The sequence below is a fragment of the Oncorhynchus kisutch genome, unplaced genomic scaffold, assembly GCF_002021735.2.
Source record: "Oncorhynchus kisutch isolate 150728-3 unplaced genomic scaffold, Okis_V2 scaffold3378, whole genome shotgun sequence".
Taxonomy (NCBI): domain Eukaryota; kingdom Metazoa; phylum Chordata; class Actinopteri; order Salmoniformes; family Salmonidae; genus Oncorhynchus; species Oncorhynchus kisutch.
The window spans coordinates 112,946-129,259 of NW_022265323.1; the positions used below are offsets into that span (position 1 = coordinate 112,946).

The following is a 16,314-nucleotide window of genomic DNA, read 5'->3' on the forward strand; positions in this document are numbered from 1 at the left end:
TTTGGAGTATGGTGGCTTATCCCAGTGCGTTACCCTTTCCAGCCCATATCTCACACTAGCTCAATGGGGAGCTTAATGTAACCATGGTTGCATTCTGACCCCAGTGCAGCTCTGTGTAAACAAGCGTAATTATAGGGTCGGCATCTTCTGGCAAGTTCACATCCAGACTCTCTCATAGATCGATTAGTCGGCCTTTTAACCCCCCTCCAGGTCAAAGGTTAGAGTTCAACCTGCCCGCCTTCTGGAGGCAGGAGAAACAAGATGGCAGATCAACAAGACCTGTCTTAGTTAATCTAACTTTTCCCACTGTTGATTTCTACACATTAAAAAATATATACAATTAGCTAGACAAAGCAATCTAGCTCCCACGCCTTTTTATGGTTGATATATCAGCTACCAAAAGCGAGATTTCACAGATTAGCTGATTGCTAACTGCCATTAGACAGCTAGGCTAGGCTAAGCTAGCTTGTTTCTGTCTGGTCGGAGCGGGGTTAGACTGCTAAGCTAGGCTAGCTTGTTTCTGTCTGGTCGGAGCGTAGTGAGACCTGCCATCATGCAGGACCTGATAGCCACCGTGGACCACATCAAGTTTGATCTAGAGATAGCTGTGGAGCAGCAGCTGGGGGCTCAGCCTCTCCCTTTCCCCGGGATGGACAGTAAGTAGTCGCTACTTACTAAGTTAGCCAGTTAGCTAACGTTAGCTAGGTACTGTTGTAGTTTTAGCTTGGTAGCATAGCTTGGCTAGCTAACTTCTTAACTGGTTTTATTGTTAGGTGTTTTTGCAGAGTTTGAGGATTATGTATGGTTTTGTATTGTAACTTCCTGTGTCTGTGCAGAGTCCGGGGCTGCTGTGTGTGAGTTCTTCATGAGAGCAGCCTGTCTCAAAGGTGAGAGTATTATCGGTGATGAGTTCTCTCTATGTGGCTACTACAGCCTCCTCTACAAGTGTGTGTGTGTGTGTCTGCTGGGGGATGTGTGTATAAACTGATCTGTAAGTGTCTGTGTGTAAATGTATTTAATGAATTGACTAGTGTGTGTGTGGATAGGAACTGACCCAGTGTGTGTGTGGATAGGAACTGACCCTGTGTGTGTGTGGATAGGAACTGACCCTGTGTGTGTGTGGATAGGGACTGACCCAGTGTGTGTGTGTATAGGGACTGACCCAGTGTGTGTGGATAGGAACTGGCCCAGTGTGTGTGGATAGGAACTGACCCAGTGTGTGTGTGGATAGGAACTGACCCAGTGTGTGTGTGGATAGGGACTGACCCAGTGTGTGTGTGTATAGGGACTGACCCAGTGTGTGTGGATAGGAACTGGCCCAGTGTGTGTGGATAGGAACTGGCCCAGTGTGTGTGTGGATAGGAACTGGCCCAGTGTGTGTGTGGATAGGAACTGACCCAGTGTGTGTGTGGATAGGAACTGTCCCAGTGTGTGTGGATAGGAACTGACCCAGTGTGTGTGGATAGGAACTGACCCAGTGTGTGTGTGGATAGGAACTGACCCAGTGTGTGTGTGGATAGGAACTGACCCGGTGTGTGTGTGGATAGGAACTGACCCGGTGTGTGTGTGGATAGGAACTGACCCGGTGTGTGTGTGGATAGGAACTGACCCGGTGTGTGTGTGGATAGGAACTGACCCGGTGTGTGTGTGGATAGGAACTGACCCGGTGTGTGTGTGTGGATAGGAACTGACCCGGTGTGTGTGTGGATAGGAACTGACCCGGTGTGTGTGTGGATAGGAACTGACCCGGTGTGTGTGTGGATAGGAACTGACCCGGTGTGTGTGTGGATAGGAACTGACCTGGTGTGTGTGTGGATAGGAACTGACCCGGTGTGTGTGTGGATAGGAACTGACCCGTGGTGTGTGTGGATAGGAACTGACCCGGTGTGTGTGTGGATAGGAACTGACCCGGTGTGTGTGTGGATAGGAACTGACCCGGTGTGTGTGTGGATAGGAACTGACCCAGTGTGTGTAGGAACTGACCCAGTGTGTGTGTGGATAGGAACTGACCCTGTGTGTGTAGGAACTGACCCTGTGTGTTTGTGGATAGGAACTGACCCAGTGTGTGTGTGTGGATAGGAACTGACCCAGTGTGTGTGTGTGGATAGGAACTGACCCAGTGTGTGTGTGTGTGGATAGGAACTGACCCAGTGTGTGTGTGTGGATAGGAACTGACCCAGTGTGTGTGTGTGGATAGGAACTGACCAGTGTGTGTGTGTGGATAGGAACTGACCCAGTGTGTGTGTGTGGATAGGAACTGACCCAGTGTGTGTGTGTGGATAGGAACTGACCCAGTGTGTGTGTGTGGATAGGAACTGACCCAGTGTGTGTGTGTGGATAGGAACTGACCCCAGTGTGTGTGTTGCTGCAGGTGGGATGTGTCCGTTCCGTCACATCAGTGGGGAGAAGACGGTGGTGTGTAAACATTGGCTCAGAGGACTCTGTAAGAAGGGAGACCAGTGTGAGTTCCTACACGAGTACGACATGACCAAGATGCCCGAGTGTTACTTCTACTCCAAGTTCGGTACGTCGCTGGGGGTTTATGTCACCTTTTATTGAACCAGGCAGTTAAGAACAATTTCTTATTTTACAATGACGGCCTCCTGCGGGGACGGGGCCTGGGATTAAACATACAAATCAATTATAGGACAAAACAACAGAGACAAGAGAGACACCACTACATAAAGAGAGACCTAAAGACAACACACATCACAACAAGAGAGACAACACTAAATAGAGACCTAAAGACAACAACACATAACAACAAGAGAGACACCACTACATAAAGAGAGACCTAAAGACAACACACACATAACAACAAGAGAGACAACACTACATAAAGAGAGACCTAAAGACAACACACATAACAACAAGAGACACCACAACACCACTACATAAAGAGAGACCTAAAGACAACACACATAACAACAAGAGAGACAACACTACATAAAGAGAGACCTAAAGACAACACACATAACAACAAGAGAGACAACACTACATAAAGAGAGACAACACTACATAAAGAGAGACCTAAAGACAACACACATAACAACAAGAGACACCACAACACTACATAAAGAGAGACCTAAAGACAACACACATAACAACAAGAGACACCACAACACTACATAAAGAGAGACCTAAAGACAACACACATAACAACAAGAGAGACAACACTACATAAAGAGAGACCTAAAGACAACACACATAACAACAAGAGAGACAACACTACATAAAGAGAGACCTAAAGACAACACACATAACAACAAGAGACACCACAACACCACTACATAAAGAGAGACCTAAAGACAACACACATAACAACAAGAGACACCACAACACCACTACATAAAGAGAGACCTAAAGACAACACACATAACAACAAGAGACACCACAACACCACTACATAAAGAGACCTCAGACAACAACACACATCACGACAAGAGAGACAACACTACATAGAGACAACACTACATAAAGAGACCTCAGACAACAACACACATCACGACAAGAGAGACAACACTACATAGAGAGACAACACTACATAAAGAGAGACCTAAAGACAACCACACATCACAACAAGAGACACCACAACACCACTACATAAAGAGAGACCTAAAGACAACAACACACATCACAACAAGAGAGACAACACTACATAAAGAGAGACCTAAAGACAACACACATAACAACAAGAGACACCACAACACCACTACATAAAGAGAGACCTAAAGACAACAACACACATCACAACAAGAGAGACAACACTACATAAAGAGAGACAACACTACATAAAGAGACCTCAGACAACAACACACATCACAACAAGAGAGACAACACTACATAAAGAGAGACCTCAGACAACAACACACATCACAACAAGAGAGACAACACTACATAAAGAGAGACCTCAGACAACAACACACATCACAACAAGAGAGACAACACTACATAAAGAGAGACCTAAAGACAACAACACACATCACAACAAGAGAGACAACACTACATAAAGAGACCTGTATCTGCTAACTGTCTACTGGTGCCCCCCCCGTCTGTATCTGCTAACTGTCTACTGGTGCCCCCCCATCTGTATCTGCTAACTGTACTGGTGCCCCCCATCTCTATCTGCTAACTGTCTACTGGTGCCCCCCCCATCTGTATCTGCTAACTGTCTACTGGTGCCCCCTCCCCCATCTGTATCTGCTAACTGTCTACTGGTGCCCCCCCATCTGTATCTGCTAACTGTCTACTGCAGTGTCCCCCCGCATCTGTATCTGCTAACTGTCTACTGGTGCCCCCCCCGTCTGTATCTGCTAACTGTCTACTGGTGCCCCCCATCTGTATCTGCTAATTGTCTACTGTGCCCCCCCATCTGTATCTGCTAACTGTCTACTGGTGCCCCCCCCCCCCCCCCATCTGTATCTGCTAACTGTCTACTGGTGCCCCTCCATCTGTATCTGCTAACTGTCTACTGGTGCCCCCCCCATCTGTATCTGCTAACTGTCTAACTGGTGCCCCCCCCGTCTGTATCTGCTAACTGTCTACTGGTGCCTCCCTCCATCTGTATCTGCTAACTGTCTACTGGTGCCCCCCCCGTCTGTATCTGCTAACTGTCTACTGGTGCCCCCCCATCTGTATCTGCTAACTGTACTGGTGCCCCCCCATCTCTATCTGCTACTGTCTACTGGTGCCCCCCCATCTGTATCTGCTAACTGTCTACTGGTGCCCCTCCCCCATCTGTATCTGCTAACTGTCTACTGGTGCCCCCCCATCTGTATCTGCTAACTGTCTACTGGTGCCCCCCCCCCATCTGTATCTGCTAACTGTCTACTGGTGCCCCCCCCATCTGTATCTGCTAACTGTCTACTGCAGTGTCCCCCCGCATCTGTATCTGCTAACTGTCTACTGGTGCCCCCCCGTCTGTATCTGCTAACTGTCTACTGGTGCCCCCCATCTGTATCTGCTAATTGTCTACTGGTGCCCCCCCATCTGTATCTGCTAACTGTCTACTGGTGCCCCCCCCCCCCCCCCATCTGTATCTGCTAACTGTCTACTGGTGCCCCTCCATCTGTATCTGCTAACTGTCTACTGGTGCCCCCCCCATCTGTATCTGCTAACTGTCTACTGGTGCCCCCCCATCTGTATCTGCTAACTGTCTACTGGTGCCCCCCCCATCTGTATCTGCTAACTGTCTACTGGTGCCCCCCCCCATCTGTATCTGCTAACTGTCTACTGGTGCCCCTCCATCTGTATCTGCTAACTGTCTACTGGTTGCCCCCCCATCTGTATCTGCTAACTGTCTACTGGTGCCCTCCCCCGTCTGTATCTGCTAACTGTCTACTGGTGCCCCCCCCCCCCCCCCCCCCCATCTGTATCTGCTAACTGTCTACTGGTGCCCCTCCATCTGTGTCTGCTAACTGTCTACTGGTGCCCCCCCGTCTGTATCTGCTAACTGTCTACTGGTGCCCCCCCCCATCTGTATCTGCTAACTGTCTACTGGTGCCCCCCTCCATCTGTATCTGCTGACTGTCTACTGGTGCCCCCCCATCTGTATCTGCTAACTGTCTACTGGTGCCCCCCCATCTGTATCTGCTAACTGTCTACTGGTGCCCCTCCATCTGTATCTGCTAACTGTCCTACTGGTGCCCCCCCGTCTGTATCTTGCTAACTGTACTGGTGCCCCCTCCATCTGCTAACTGTCTACTGGTGCCCCCCCATCTGTATCTGCTAACTGTCTACTGGTGCCCCCCTCCATCTGTATCTGCTACTGTCTACTGGTGCCCCCCCATCTGTATCTAGCCTAACTGTCCTAACTGGTGGCCCCCACCATCTAGTATCCTGCTAACTGTCTACTGGTCCCCCCCTCCTCTCATCTGTATCGTGCTACTGTCTACTGGTTGCCCCCCCGCCTCTGTATCTGCTAACTGTCTACTGGTGCACGCCCCATCTGTATCGGCTAATCTGTCCTACTGGTGGCACGCCCCATCTGTAGCTGGCTAAATGTCTACTGGTGCCCCTCCATACGTGCCTAACTGTCTACCTGGTGCCCCCGCATCTGTTCTGCTAACTGTCCTACTCTGGTGCCCCTCCATCTGCTAACTGTCTACGGTGCCACTGGTGCCCCCCCCCATCTTGTATCTGCTACACTGTCCTACTGGTGCCCCCACGCCATCTGTATCGTGCTAACTGTCTGTCTACTGGTTGGCCGCCCATCTGTATCTGCTACTGTCTACTGGTGTCCTCCCCATCTGTATCATGCTAACTGTCTACTGGGTGCCCCCCCCATCTGTATCTGCTAACTGTCTACTGGTGCCCCCCCCATCTGTATCTGCTAACTGTCTACTGTGCCCCCCCCCTCCATCTGTATCTGCTAACTGTCTACTGGTGCCCCCCCCCCCATCTGTATCTGCTAACTGTCTACTGGTGCCCCCCTCTGTATCTGCTAACTGTCTACTGGTGCCCCCCCATCTGTATCTGCTAACTGTACTGGTGCCCCCCATCTCTATCTGCTAACTGTCTACTGGTGCCCCCCCCATCTGTATCTGCTAACTGTCTACTGGTGCCCCCTCCCCCATCTGTATCTGCTAACTGTCTACTGGTGCCCCCCCATCTGTATCTGCTAACTGTCTACTGTGTCCCCCCCATCTGTATCTGCTAACTGTCTACTGGTGCCCCCCCCGTCTGTATCTGCTAACTGTCTACTGGTGCCCCCCATCTGTATCTGCTAACTGTCTACTGGTGCCCCCCCATCTGTATCTGCTAACTGTCTACTGGTGCCCCCCCCCCCATCTGTATCTGCTAACTGTCTACTGGTGCCCCCCATCTGTATCTGCTAACTGTCTACTGGTGCCCCCCCCATCTGTATCTGCTAACTGTCTACTGGTGCCCTCCCCCCATCTGTATCTGCTAACTGTCTACTGGTGCCCCCCCCCCCATCTGTATCTGCTAACTGTCTACTGGTGCCCCCCCATCTGTATCTGCTAACTGTCTACTGGTGCCCCTCATCTGCTAACTGTCTACTGGTGCCCCCCCCATCTGTATCTGCTAACTGTCTACTGGTGCCCCCCCATCTGTATCTGCTAACTGTCTGTCTACTGGTGCCCCCCCATCTGTATCTGCTAACTGTCTACTGGTGCCCCCCCATCTGTATCTGCTAACTGTCTACTGGTGCCCCCCCCATCTGTATCTGCTAACTGTCTACTGGTGCCCCCCCCCCATCTGTATCTGCTAACTGTCTACTGGTGCCCCCCCCATCTGTATCTGCTAACTGTCTACTGGTGCCCCCCCCATCTGTATCTGCTAACTGTCCTCTGGTGCCCCCCCAACTGTATCTGCTAACTGTCTACTGGTGCCCCCCCCATCTGTATCTTCGCTAATGTCTACTGGGGCCCCTCCATCTGCTAACTGTCTACTGGTGCCCCCCCCATCTGTATCTGCTACTGTCTACTGGTGCCCCCCCCCCCCATCTGTATCTGCTAACTGTCTACTGGTGCCCCCCCATCTGTATCTGCTAACTGTCTACTGGTGCCCTCCCTCTGTATCTGCTAACTGTCTACTGGTGCCCCCCATCTGTATCTGCTAACTGTCTACTGGTGCCCCCCCCCTCTGCTAACTGTCTACTGGTGCCCCCTCCATCTGTATCTGCTAACTGTCTACTGGTGCCCCCCCCCTCGTATCTGCTAACTGTCTACTGGTGCCCCCCCCCATCTGTATCTGCTAACTGTCTACTGGTGCCCCCCCCATCTGTATCTGCTAACTGTCTACTGGTGCCCCCCCCATCGTATCTGCTAACTGTCTACTGGTGCCCCCCCATCTGTATCTCTAACTGTCTACTGGTGGCCCCCCCCATCTGTATCTGCTAACTGTCTACTGGTGCCCCCCCATCTGTATCTGCTAACTGTGCATGTCTCTGTTCTAGGAGAGTGCAGTAACAAGGAGTGGTCCGTTCCTCCACATCGACCCAGCGTCTAATCAAAGACTGTCCCTGGTATGACAGGCTTCTGCTCAAACATGGTACGTCCTCTCGCTCTCTCTCCTCTTCTCTTCGCTCTCTCTCTCTCTCTCCCCTCTCTCTCCCCTCCGTCTCCCTTTCCCTCTCTCTCCTCCCCTCCACTCCTCGCTCCTCTCTCCTCTTCTCCCTCTTCTCTCTCTCCTCCCCCTCTCCCCCTCTCTCTCCTCCCCTCTCCCTTCCCTCTCTCTCCTCTTCTTTCTCCCTCCCTCTCTCGCCTCCCCTCTCTCTCCTCCCTCTCTCTCGCTCTCTCTTTCTCTTCTCTTCTCTCCTTCCCCGCTCCTCTCTCTCTCTCTCTCTCTCCTCCCCCTCCCTCCCTCTCTCTCCTCCCTCTCTCTCCCTTCCCTCTCTCTCCTCCCTCTCCCCTTCCCTCTCTCTCCTCCTTCTCCCTTCCCTCTCTCTCCTCCCNGCTAACTGTCTACTGGTGCCCCCCCATCTGTATCTTGCTAACTGTCTACTGCAGTGTCCCCCCGCATCTGTATCTGCTAACTGTCTACTGGTGCCCCCCCGTCTGTATCTGCTAACTGTCTACTGGTGCCCCCCATTGTATCTGCTAATTGTCTACTGGTGCCCCCCCATCTGTATCTGCTAACTGTCTACTGGTGCCCCCCCCCCCCCCCATCTGTATCTGCTAACTGTCTACTGGTGCCCCTCCATCTGTATCTGCTAACTGTCTACTGGTGCCCCCCCCATCTGTATCTGCTAACTGTCTACTGGTGCCCTCCCCCCATCTGTATCTGCTAACTGTCTACTGGTGCCCCCCCCCCATCTGTATCTGCTAACTGTCTACTGGTGCCCCCCCATCTGTATCTGCTAACTGTCTACTGGTGCCCCTCATCTGCTAACTGTCTACTGGTGCCCCCCCCATCTGTATCTGCTAACTGTCTACTGGTGCCCCACCCATCTGTATCTGCTAACTGTCTGTCTACTGGTGCCCCCCCATCTGTATCTGCTAACTGTCTACTGCAGTGCCCCCCCATCTGTATCTGCTAACTGTCTACTGGTGCCCCCCCATCTGTATCTGCTAACTGTCTACTGGTGCCCCCCCATCTGTATCTGCTAACTGTCTACTGGTGCCCCCCCCATCTGTATCTGCTAACTGTCTACTGGTGCCCCCCCATCTGTATCTGCTAACTGTCTACTGTGCCCCCCCAACTGTATCTGCTAACTGTCTACTGGTGCCCCCCCCATCTGTATCTGCTAACTGTCTACTGGTGCCCCTCCATCTGCTAACTGTCTACTGGTGCCCCCCCCATCTGTATCTGCTAACTGTCTACTGGTGCCCCCCCCCCCATCTGTATCTGCTAACTGTCTACTGGTGCCCCCCCATCTGTATCTGCTAACTGTCTACTGGTGCCCCTCCATCTGTATCTGCTAACTGTCTACTGGTGCCCCCCTCCATCTGTATCTGCTACTGTCTACTGGTGCCCCCCCCATCTGCTAACTGTCTACTGGTGCCCCCTCCATCTGTATCTGCTAACTGTCTACTGGTGCCCCCCCCATCTGTATCTGCTAACTGTCTACTGGTGCCCCCCCCCATCTGTATCTGCTAACTGTCTACTGGTGCCCCCCCCATCTGTATCTGCTAACTGTCTACTGGTGGCCCCCCCCATCTGTATCTGCTAACTGTCTACTGGTTGTGCCCCCCCCATCTGTATCTGCTAACTGTCTACTGGTGCCCCCCCCATCTGTATCTGCTAACTGTCTACTGTGCCCCCCCATCTGTATCTGCTAACTGTGCATGTCTCTGTGTGTCTAGGAGAGTGCAGTAACAAGGGAGTGTCCGTTCCTCCACATCGACCCAGAGTCTAAGATCAAAGACTGTCCCTGGTATGACAGAGGCTTCTGCAAACATGGTACGTCCTCTCGCTCTCTCTCCTCTTCTCTTCTCTTCTCTCTCTCCCCTCTCTCTCCTCCTCCGCTCCCTTTCCCTCTCTCTCCTCCCCTCTCACTCTCTCGCTCTCTCTCCTCTTCTCTCCTCTTCTCTTCTCTCTCTCCCCTCTTCCCCCCCTCTCTCTCCTCCCTCTCCCTTTCCCTCTCTCTCCTCCTTCTCCCTTCCCTCTCTCTCCTCCCTCTCATCCTCCCCTCTCTCTCGCTCTCTCTTCTCTTCTCTTCTCTCTCTCCCCTCTCCTCCTTCTCTCTCTCCCCTCTCCTCCCCTCTCTCTCCTCCCTCTCCCTTCCCTCTCTCTCTCCTCCCTCTCCCTTCCCTCTCTCTCCTCCTTCTCCCTTCCCTCTCTCTCCTCCCCTCTCTCTCCCTCCCTCTCTCTCGCTTCTCTCTTCTCTTCTCTTCTCTCTCTCCCCTCTCCTCCTTCTCTCTCTCCCCTCTCCTCCCTCTCTCTCCTCCCTCTCTCTCCTCCCTCTCCCTTCCCTCTCCTCTCCTCCCTCTCCCTTCCCTCTCTCTCCTCCCTCTCCCTTCCCTCTCTCTCCTCCCTCTCTCTCGCTCTCTCTCCTCTTCTCTTCTCTTCTCTCTCTCCCCTCTCCTCCCTCTCTCTCCTCCCTCTCCCTTCCCTCTCTCTCCTCCCCTCTCTCTCCTCCCCTCTCTCGCTCTCTCTCCTCCCCTCTCTCGCTTCTCTCTCCTCTCCTCTTCTCTCTCTCCCCTCTCTCTCCTCTTCTCTCTCTCCCCTCTCCCCCCTCTCTCTCCCTTCCCTCTCTCCTCTTCTCTCGCTCTCTCTCCTCTTCTCTCTCTCCCCTCTCCCCCCTCTCTCTCCTCCCTCTCCCTTCCCTCTCTCTCCTCCCCTCTCTCTCGCTCTCTCTCCTCTTCTCTCTCTCCCCTCTCCCCCCTCTCTCTCCTCCCTCTCCTCTCTCTCTCCTCTTCTCTCTCTCTACTCACTCACTCACACTGCTCCAGCACTAAAAGACTAAACCAACCAATGGTTCACAGCAGCAGGTGTCTCTTCTCCTCAGAACATCAACTGTCATTTCCTGTTCACTTCCTGATGATTCTACATGTTGAATCACCTCTCTCTCCTCCCTCTCTTCTCCCTCTCACTCCCCTCTCTCTCTTTCTCACTCCCCTCTCTCTCTCCCTCCCTCCCCTCTCTCTCTCTCCTCTCTCCCTCTCTCCTCCCTCCCTCCTCTCTCTCTCTCTCTCTCCTCCATTACCTCCCTCCTCCCTACCTCTCTCTCTCTCTCCCTCCTCCACAGGTCCAGACTGTAGACATCGCCACACCAGAAGAGTAATCTGTATGAACTACTTGGTTGGTTTCTGTCCAGAGGGCCGGTCCTGTAAATTCATGCAGTGAGTTTATTCTCTTATTCAGTCTGTTCAATATTCACCTTTTATAACCTCTACTGTAGAGGTATTCAACTGTTACCCTGCCTGGTCTGGGATACTGTAGAGATCTTCAACTGTTACCCTGCCTGGTCTGGGATACTGTAGAGATATTCATCTGTTACCCTGCCTGGTCTGGGATACTGGGATACTGCAGAGGTATTCAACTGTTACCCTGCCTGGTCTGGGATACTACAGAGGTATTCAACTGTTAGGACTGCCTGGTCTGGGATACTACAGAGGTATTCAACTGTTACCCTGCCTGGTCTGGGATACTGCAGAGGTATTCAACTGTTACCCTGCCTGGTCTGGGATACTGCAGAGGTATTCAACTGTTACCCTGCCTGGTCTGGGATACTGTAGAGATCTTCAACTGTTACCCTGCCTGGTCTGGGATACTGTAGAGATATTCAACTGTTACCCTGCCTGGTCTGGGATACTGGGATACTGTAGAGATATTCAACTGTTACCCTGCCTGGTCTGGGATACTGCAGAGATATTCAACTGTTACCCTGCCTGGTCTGGGATACTGCAGAGATATTCAACTGTTACCCTGCCTGGTCTGGGATACTGCAGAGGTATTCAACTGTTACCCTGCCTGGTCTGGGATACTGGGATACTGCAGAGGTATTCAACTGTTACCCTGCCTGGTCTGGGATACTGGGATACTGCAGAGGTATTCAACTGTTACCCTGCCTGGTCTGGGATACTGGGATACTGCAGAGGTATTCAACTGTTACCCTGCCTGGTCTGGGATACTGCAGAGGTATTCAACTGTTACCCTGCCTGGTCTGGGATACTGGGATACTGCAGAGGTATTCAACTGTTACCCTGCCTGGTCTGGGATACTGCAGAGGTATTCAACTGTTACCCTGCCTGGTCTGGGATACTGCAGAGATATTCAACTGTTACCCTGCCTGGTCTGGGATACTGCAGAGGTATTCAACTGTTACCCTGCCTGGTCTGGGATACTGCAGAGGTATTCAACTGTTACCCTGCCTGGTCTGGGATACTGTAGAGGTATTCAACTGTTACCCTGCCTGGTCTGGGATACTGTAGAGGTATTCAACTGTTACCCTGCCTGGTCTGGGATACTGCAGAGATATTCAACTGTTACCCTGCCTGGTCTGGGATACTGCAGAGGTATTCAACTGTTACCCTGCCTGGTCTGGGATACTGCAGAGGTATTCAACTGTTACCCTGCCTGGTCTGGGATACTGTAGAGGTATTCAACTGTTACCCTGCCTGGTCTGGGATACTGGGATACTGTAGAGATATTCAACTGTTACCCTGCCTGGTCTGGGATACTGCAGAGGTATTCAACTGTTACCCTGCCTGGTCTGGGATACTGCAGAGGTATTCAACTGTTACCCTGCCTGGTCTGGGATACTGCAGAGGTATTCAACTGTTACCCTGCCTGGTCTGGGATACTGCAGAGGTATTCATCTGTTACCCTGCCTGGTCTGGGATACTGCAGAGGTATTCAACTGTTACCCTGCCTGGTCTGGGATACTGTAGAGATCTTCAACTGTTACCCTGCCTGGTCTGGGATACTGTAGAGATATTCAACTGTTACCCTGCCTGGGTCTGGGATACTGGGATACTGTAGAGATATTCAACTGTTACCCTGCCTGGTCTGGGATACTGCAGAGATATTCAACTGTTACCCTGCCTGGTCTGGGATACTGCAGAGATATTCAACTGTTACCCTGCCTGGTCTGGGATACTGCAGAGGTATTCAACTGTTACCCTGCCTGGTCTGGGATACTGGGATACTGTAGAGGTATTCAACTGTTATCCTGCCTGGTCTGGGATACTGCAGAGGTATTCAACTGTTAGACTGCCTGGTCTGGGATACTGGGATACTGCAGAGGTATTCAACTGTTACCCTGCCTGGTCTGGGATACTGTAGAGGTATTCAACTGTTACCCTGCCTGGTCTGGGATACTGCAGAGGTATTCAACTGTTACCCTGCCTGGTCTGGGATACTGTAGAGGTATTCAACTGTTACTCTGCGTGGTGAATAGCAGTGGAACTGGCTTTGAGTTCCAGATTAGAATTTGAGTTAACGCCCCTCCATCCTGAGTAGCACCTCTTGGTCATATTTATATCCTCTCTGAATCCAGGAGGAGGTAATACTACAGTAACCATAATCCTCTCTGATTCTGAGTCCTCTCAGAGCCCTCTGGGTCAAGTGGTGCACTGTAAAAGTCATAGCATTTAGGGCGCAGGCCGTGAGATGAAATGAGTCCAGAATAATGAGTGTGTTTCTGCAGCCCGCGGTTTGAGCTGCCGATGGGAGCCACAGAACAGCCTCCTCTACCAGCACAGATACTGGGTCACCAGAAGGTAGGACACACACAGTCGCTCTCTCACCCCATCTCTCTCTTTCGCCCCGTCTCTCCCTCTCTCTCTGTCTCTCTCTGTCTCTCTCTGTCTCTCTCTCTCCCTGTCTCTCTCTCCCCGTCCCTCTCTCTGTCTCTCTCTGTCTCTCCCTGTCTCTCTCTCCCTGTCTCTCTCTCCCCGTCTCTCTCTCCCCGTCCCTCTCTCTCCGTCCCTCTCTCTGTCTCTCTCTCTCGCCCCGTCCCTCTCTCTCTCTCTCCCTGTCTCTCTCTCCCTGTCTCTCTCTCTCCCTGTCTCTCTCTCCCTGTCTCTCTCTCCCCGTCCCTCTCTGTCTCTCTCTCTCTGTCTCTCTCTCCCCGTCCCTCTCTGTCTCTCTCTCTCGCCCCATCCCTCTCTCTCTCTCTCTCTCTGTCTCTCCCTGTCTCTCTCTCTCTGTGTCTCTCTCTGTGTCTCTCTCTGTGTCTCTCTCTGTGTCTCTCTCTGTGTCTGTCTCTCCCTGTCTCTCTCTCCCTGTCTCTCTCTCCCTGTCTCTCTCTCTCTGTCTCTCTCTCTCTGTCTCTCTCTCTCTGTCTCTCTCTCTCTGTCTCTCTCTCTCTGTCTCTCTCTCTGTCTCTCTCTCTCTCTCTGTCTCTCTCTCTCCCTGTCTCTCTCCCTCTCTCTTTCACACACACTGCACTTCGCTCTTTATATTCAACTTAATTATATTTCTTTCCTCTCTACCTGTCCTCGTCCAAGCCGATGCCTTCGCTTGGCCGCTCGTCCCTGTCACTCATCCAGCTGACCAATCCCGGGGGAGGTGCAGGTCCTCACCAGCATCAACACCATCAACGCCAGCCATACTCCTCTGGTCCCAGCATGCATCAGCACCACAACAACATGGGAGGAGGGAACAGGGGTCCACGCCCACTAGACCAGGTCACCTGCTACAAGGTAAACAGAGACCACACACGTCTGTCACACAGCCCTGTTTCAATATCAATATACCTGTGTTTGTGTCAGGCTGGGATTCAATCTATTTGTTGGCCCACAATGCAATGTTCCCGCATTCACAGTAAAAGCTGTAGATTGCATTCTGAAATTGCCTTTTAAAAGCCGCATTGTGGACAACCAGTGATCAGATTGAATCCCAGCCTCCATCTCTGTGATTAACACTCGTCTCTCTCTCTCTCTCTCTGTCTGTAGTGTGGTGAGAAGGGCCACTATGCCAATAAATGCACCAAAGGACACCTGGCCTTCCTCAGTGGACAGTAACTCTCTCACAACGCCGTGGTTGGACTCCGTTCAGCTGGAAGACAGCGGAGAGCAGAGCACAACGTCTGTAGATTGAGATGCTATTTTGAAAACTTCCAAGTCCTTCGCTGAGTCGTCAGGAACCCTGGACCTCTGGACAGACAGACCTGTTTCTAGATCGGACAGACAGACAGACCTGTTTCTAGAACGGACCGACAGACCTGTTTCTAGAACGGACCGACAGACCTGTTTCTAGAACGGACAGACAGACCTGTTTCTAGAACGGACAGACAGACCTGTTTCTAGATCGGACCGACAGACCTGTTTCTAGATCGGACAGACAGACCTGTTTCTAGATCGGACAGACAGACCTGTTTCTAGATCGGACAGACAGACCTGTTTCTAGAACGGACAGACAGACCTGTTTCTAGAACGGACAGACAGACCTGTTTCTAGAACGGACAGACAGACCTGTTTCTAGAACGGACAGACAGACCTGTTTCTAGATTGGACAGTGCTTCTGACGCTTTGATCAAATCCTTCTGTTGGATTAACCTTTAACCCCGGGACACTTTTGGGACCCAAGCTGGGATTGGTACTTCTATCCATACAATTCTGTCAGATTGCTTCATGTGCTTCAGGGAGGGTAGAGGAAGTGTGTAACGGAGCCAACTGTGGTTTATCTGAAGCCTTGATTTTGGTTCATCCATGGACTCAAACGTTGAACGATTCGACCCAGGTTTCGATCAACATATTGGAACGATATCCGATCTTCAGACCTTCTTGTATGTGAGTGAAGAGACTAGTATACATTCTAACCAAGGGTCTGACCTGTTGTTCATCCTGAATACCCCATTTTACTGGCTTCAGACTCAACCTTCAATGAATTGAAATAGAACTCTTGAGCTGTGATGTTGCTGTGTTGGATCCTTTCACAGCTTTTTCCCCCCAGAGGAGGAGGAGGAGGAGGTGGTGAGATCTGGTCTGACCGATCTGTGTTGCCTTTTGTAGATTACACACAATTTCAGTATGTTCTAGTTTTGTAAAAATACAACAAACCTGTTCAGGTCAGTCTCTTGTTCCTCCTGGTCTAGTCTGTAAAATACAATAAACCTGTTGCTCCTGGTCTGTTAAATACAATAAACCTGTTCAGGTCAGTCTCTTGTTCCTCCTGGTCTGTAAAATACAATAAACCTGTTCCTCCTGGTCTGTAAAATACAATAAACCTGTTTCTCCTGGTCTGTAAAATACAATAAACCTGTTTCTCCTGGTCTGTAAAATACAATAAACCTGTTCCTCCTGGTCTGTTAAATACAATAAACCTGTTCCTCCTGGTCTAGTCTGTTAAATACAATAAACCTGGTCCTCCTGGTCTAGTCTGTTAAATACAATAAACCTGGTCCTCCTGGTCTAGTCTGTAAAATACAATAAACCTGTTCCTCCTGGTCTGTAAAATACAATA

The 16,314-nt window shown here is 51.2% G+C and overlaps 1 protein-coding gene across 1 annotated transcript; it reads left to right on the forward strand.

The window, feature by feature from the left end:
* Positions 1-220: 220 nt before the first annotated feature.
* Positions 221-16,009, forward strand: LOC109886605 (cleavage and polyadenylation specificity factor subunit 4). The gene is made up of 9 exons (XM_031820426.1): positions 221-656; positions 837-887; positions 2,372-2,524; positions 7,919-7,937; positions 9,785-9,864; positions 11,153-11,246; positions 13,556-13,628; positions 14,358-14,552; positions 14,805-16,009. Exons 1-9 carry the CDS (start codon positions 554-556, stop codon positions 14,871-14,873), a joined length of 837 nt encoding a protein of 278 aa, XP_031676286.1. The 5' UTR covers positions 221-553; the 3' UTR covers positions 14,874-16,009.
* Positions 16,010-16,314: the final 305 nt, after the last annotated feature.

Excerpts from the sequence above, each read along its gene's own strand:
- LOC109886605 (XM_031820426.1), top strand. The coding sequence starts at position 554 with ATGCAGGACCTGATAGCCACCGTGGACCACATCAAGTTTGATCTAGAG. Across the intron at positions 657-836 it reads CCCTTTCCCCGGGATGGACA|AGTCCGGGGCTGCTGTGTGT; the intron begins GTAAGTAGTCGC and ends GTGTCTGTGCAG. Across the intron at positions 9,865-11,152 it reads CAGAGGCTTCTGCAAACATG|GTCCAGACTGTAGACATCGC; the intron begins GTACGTCCTCTC and ends CCTCCTCCACAG.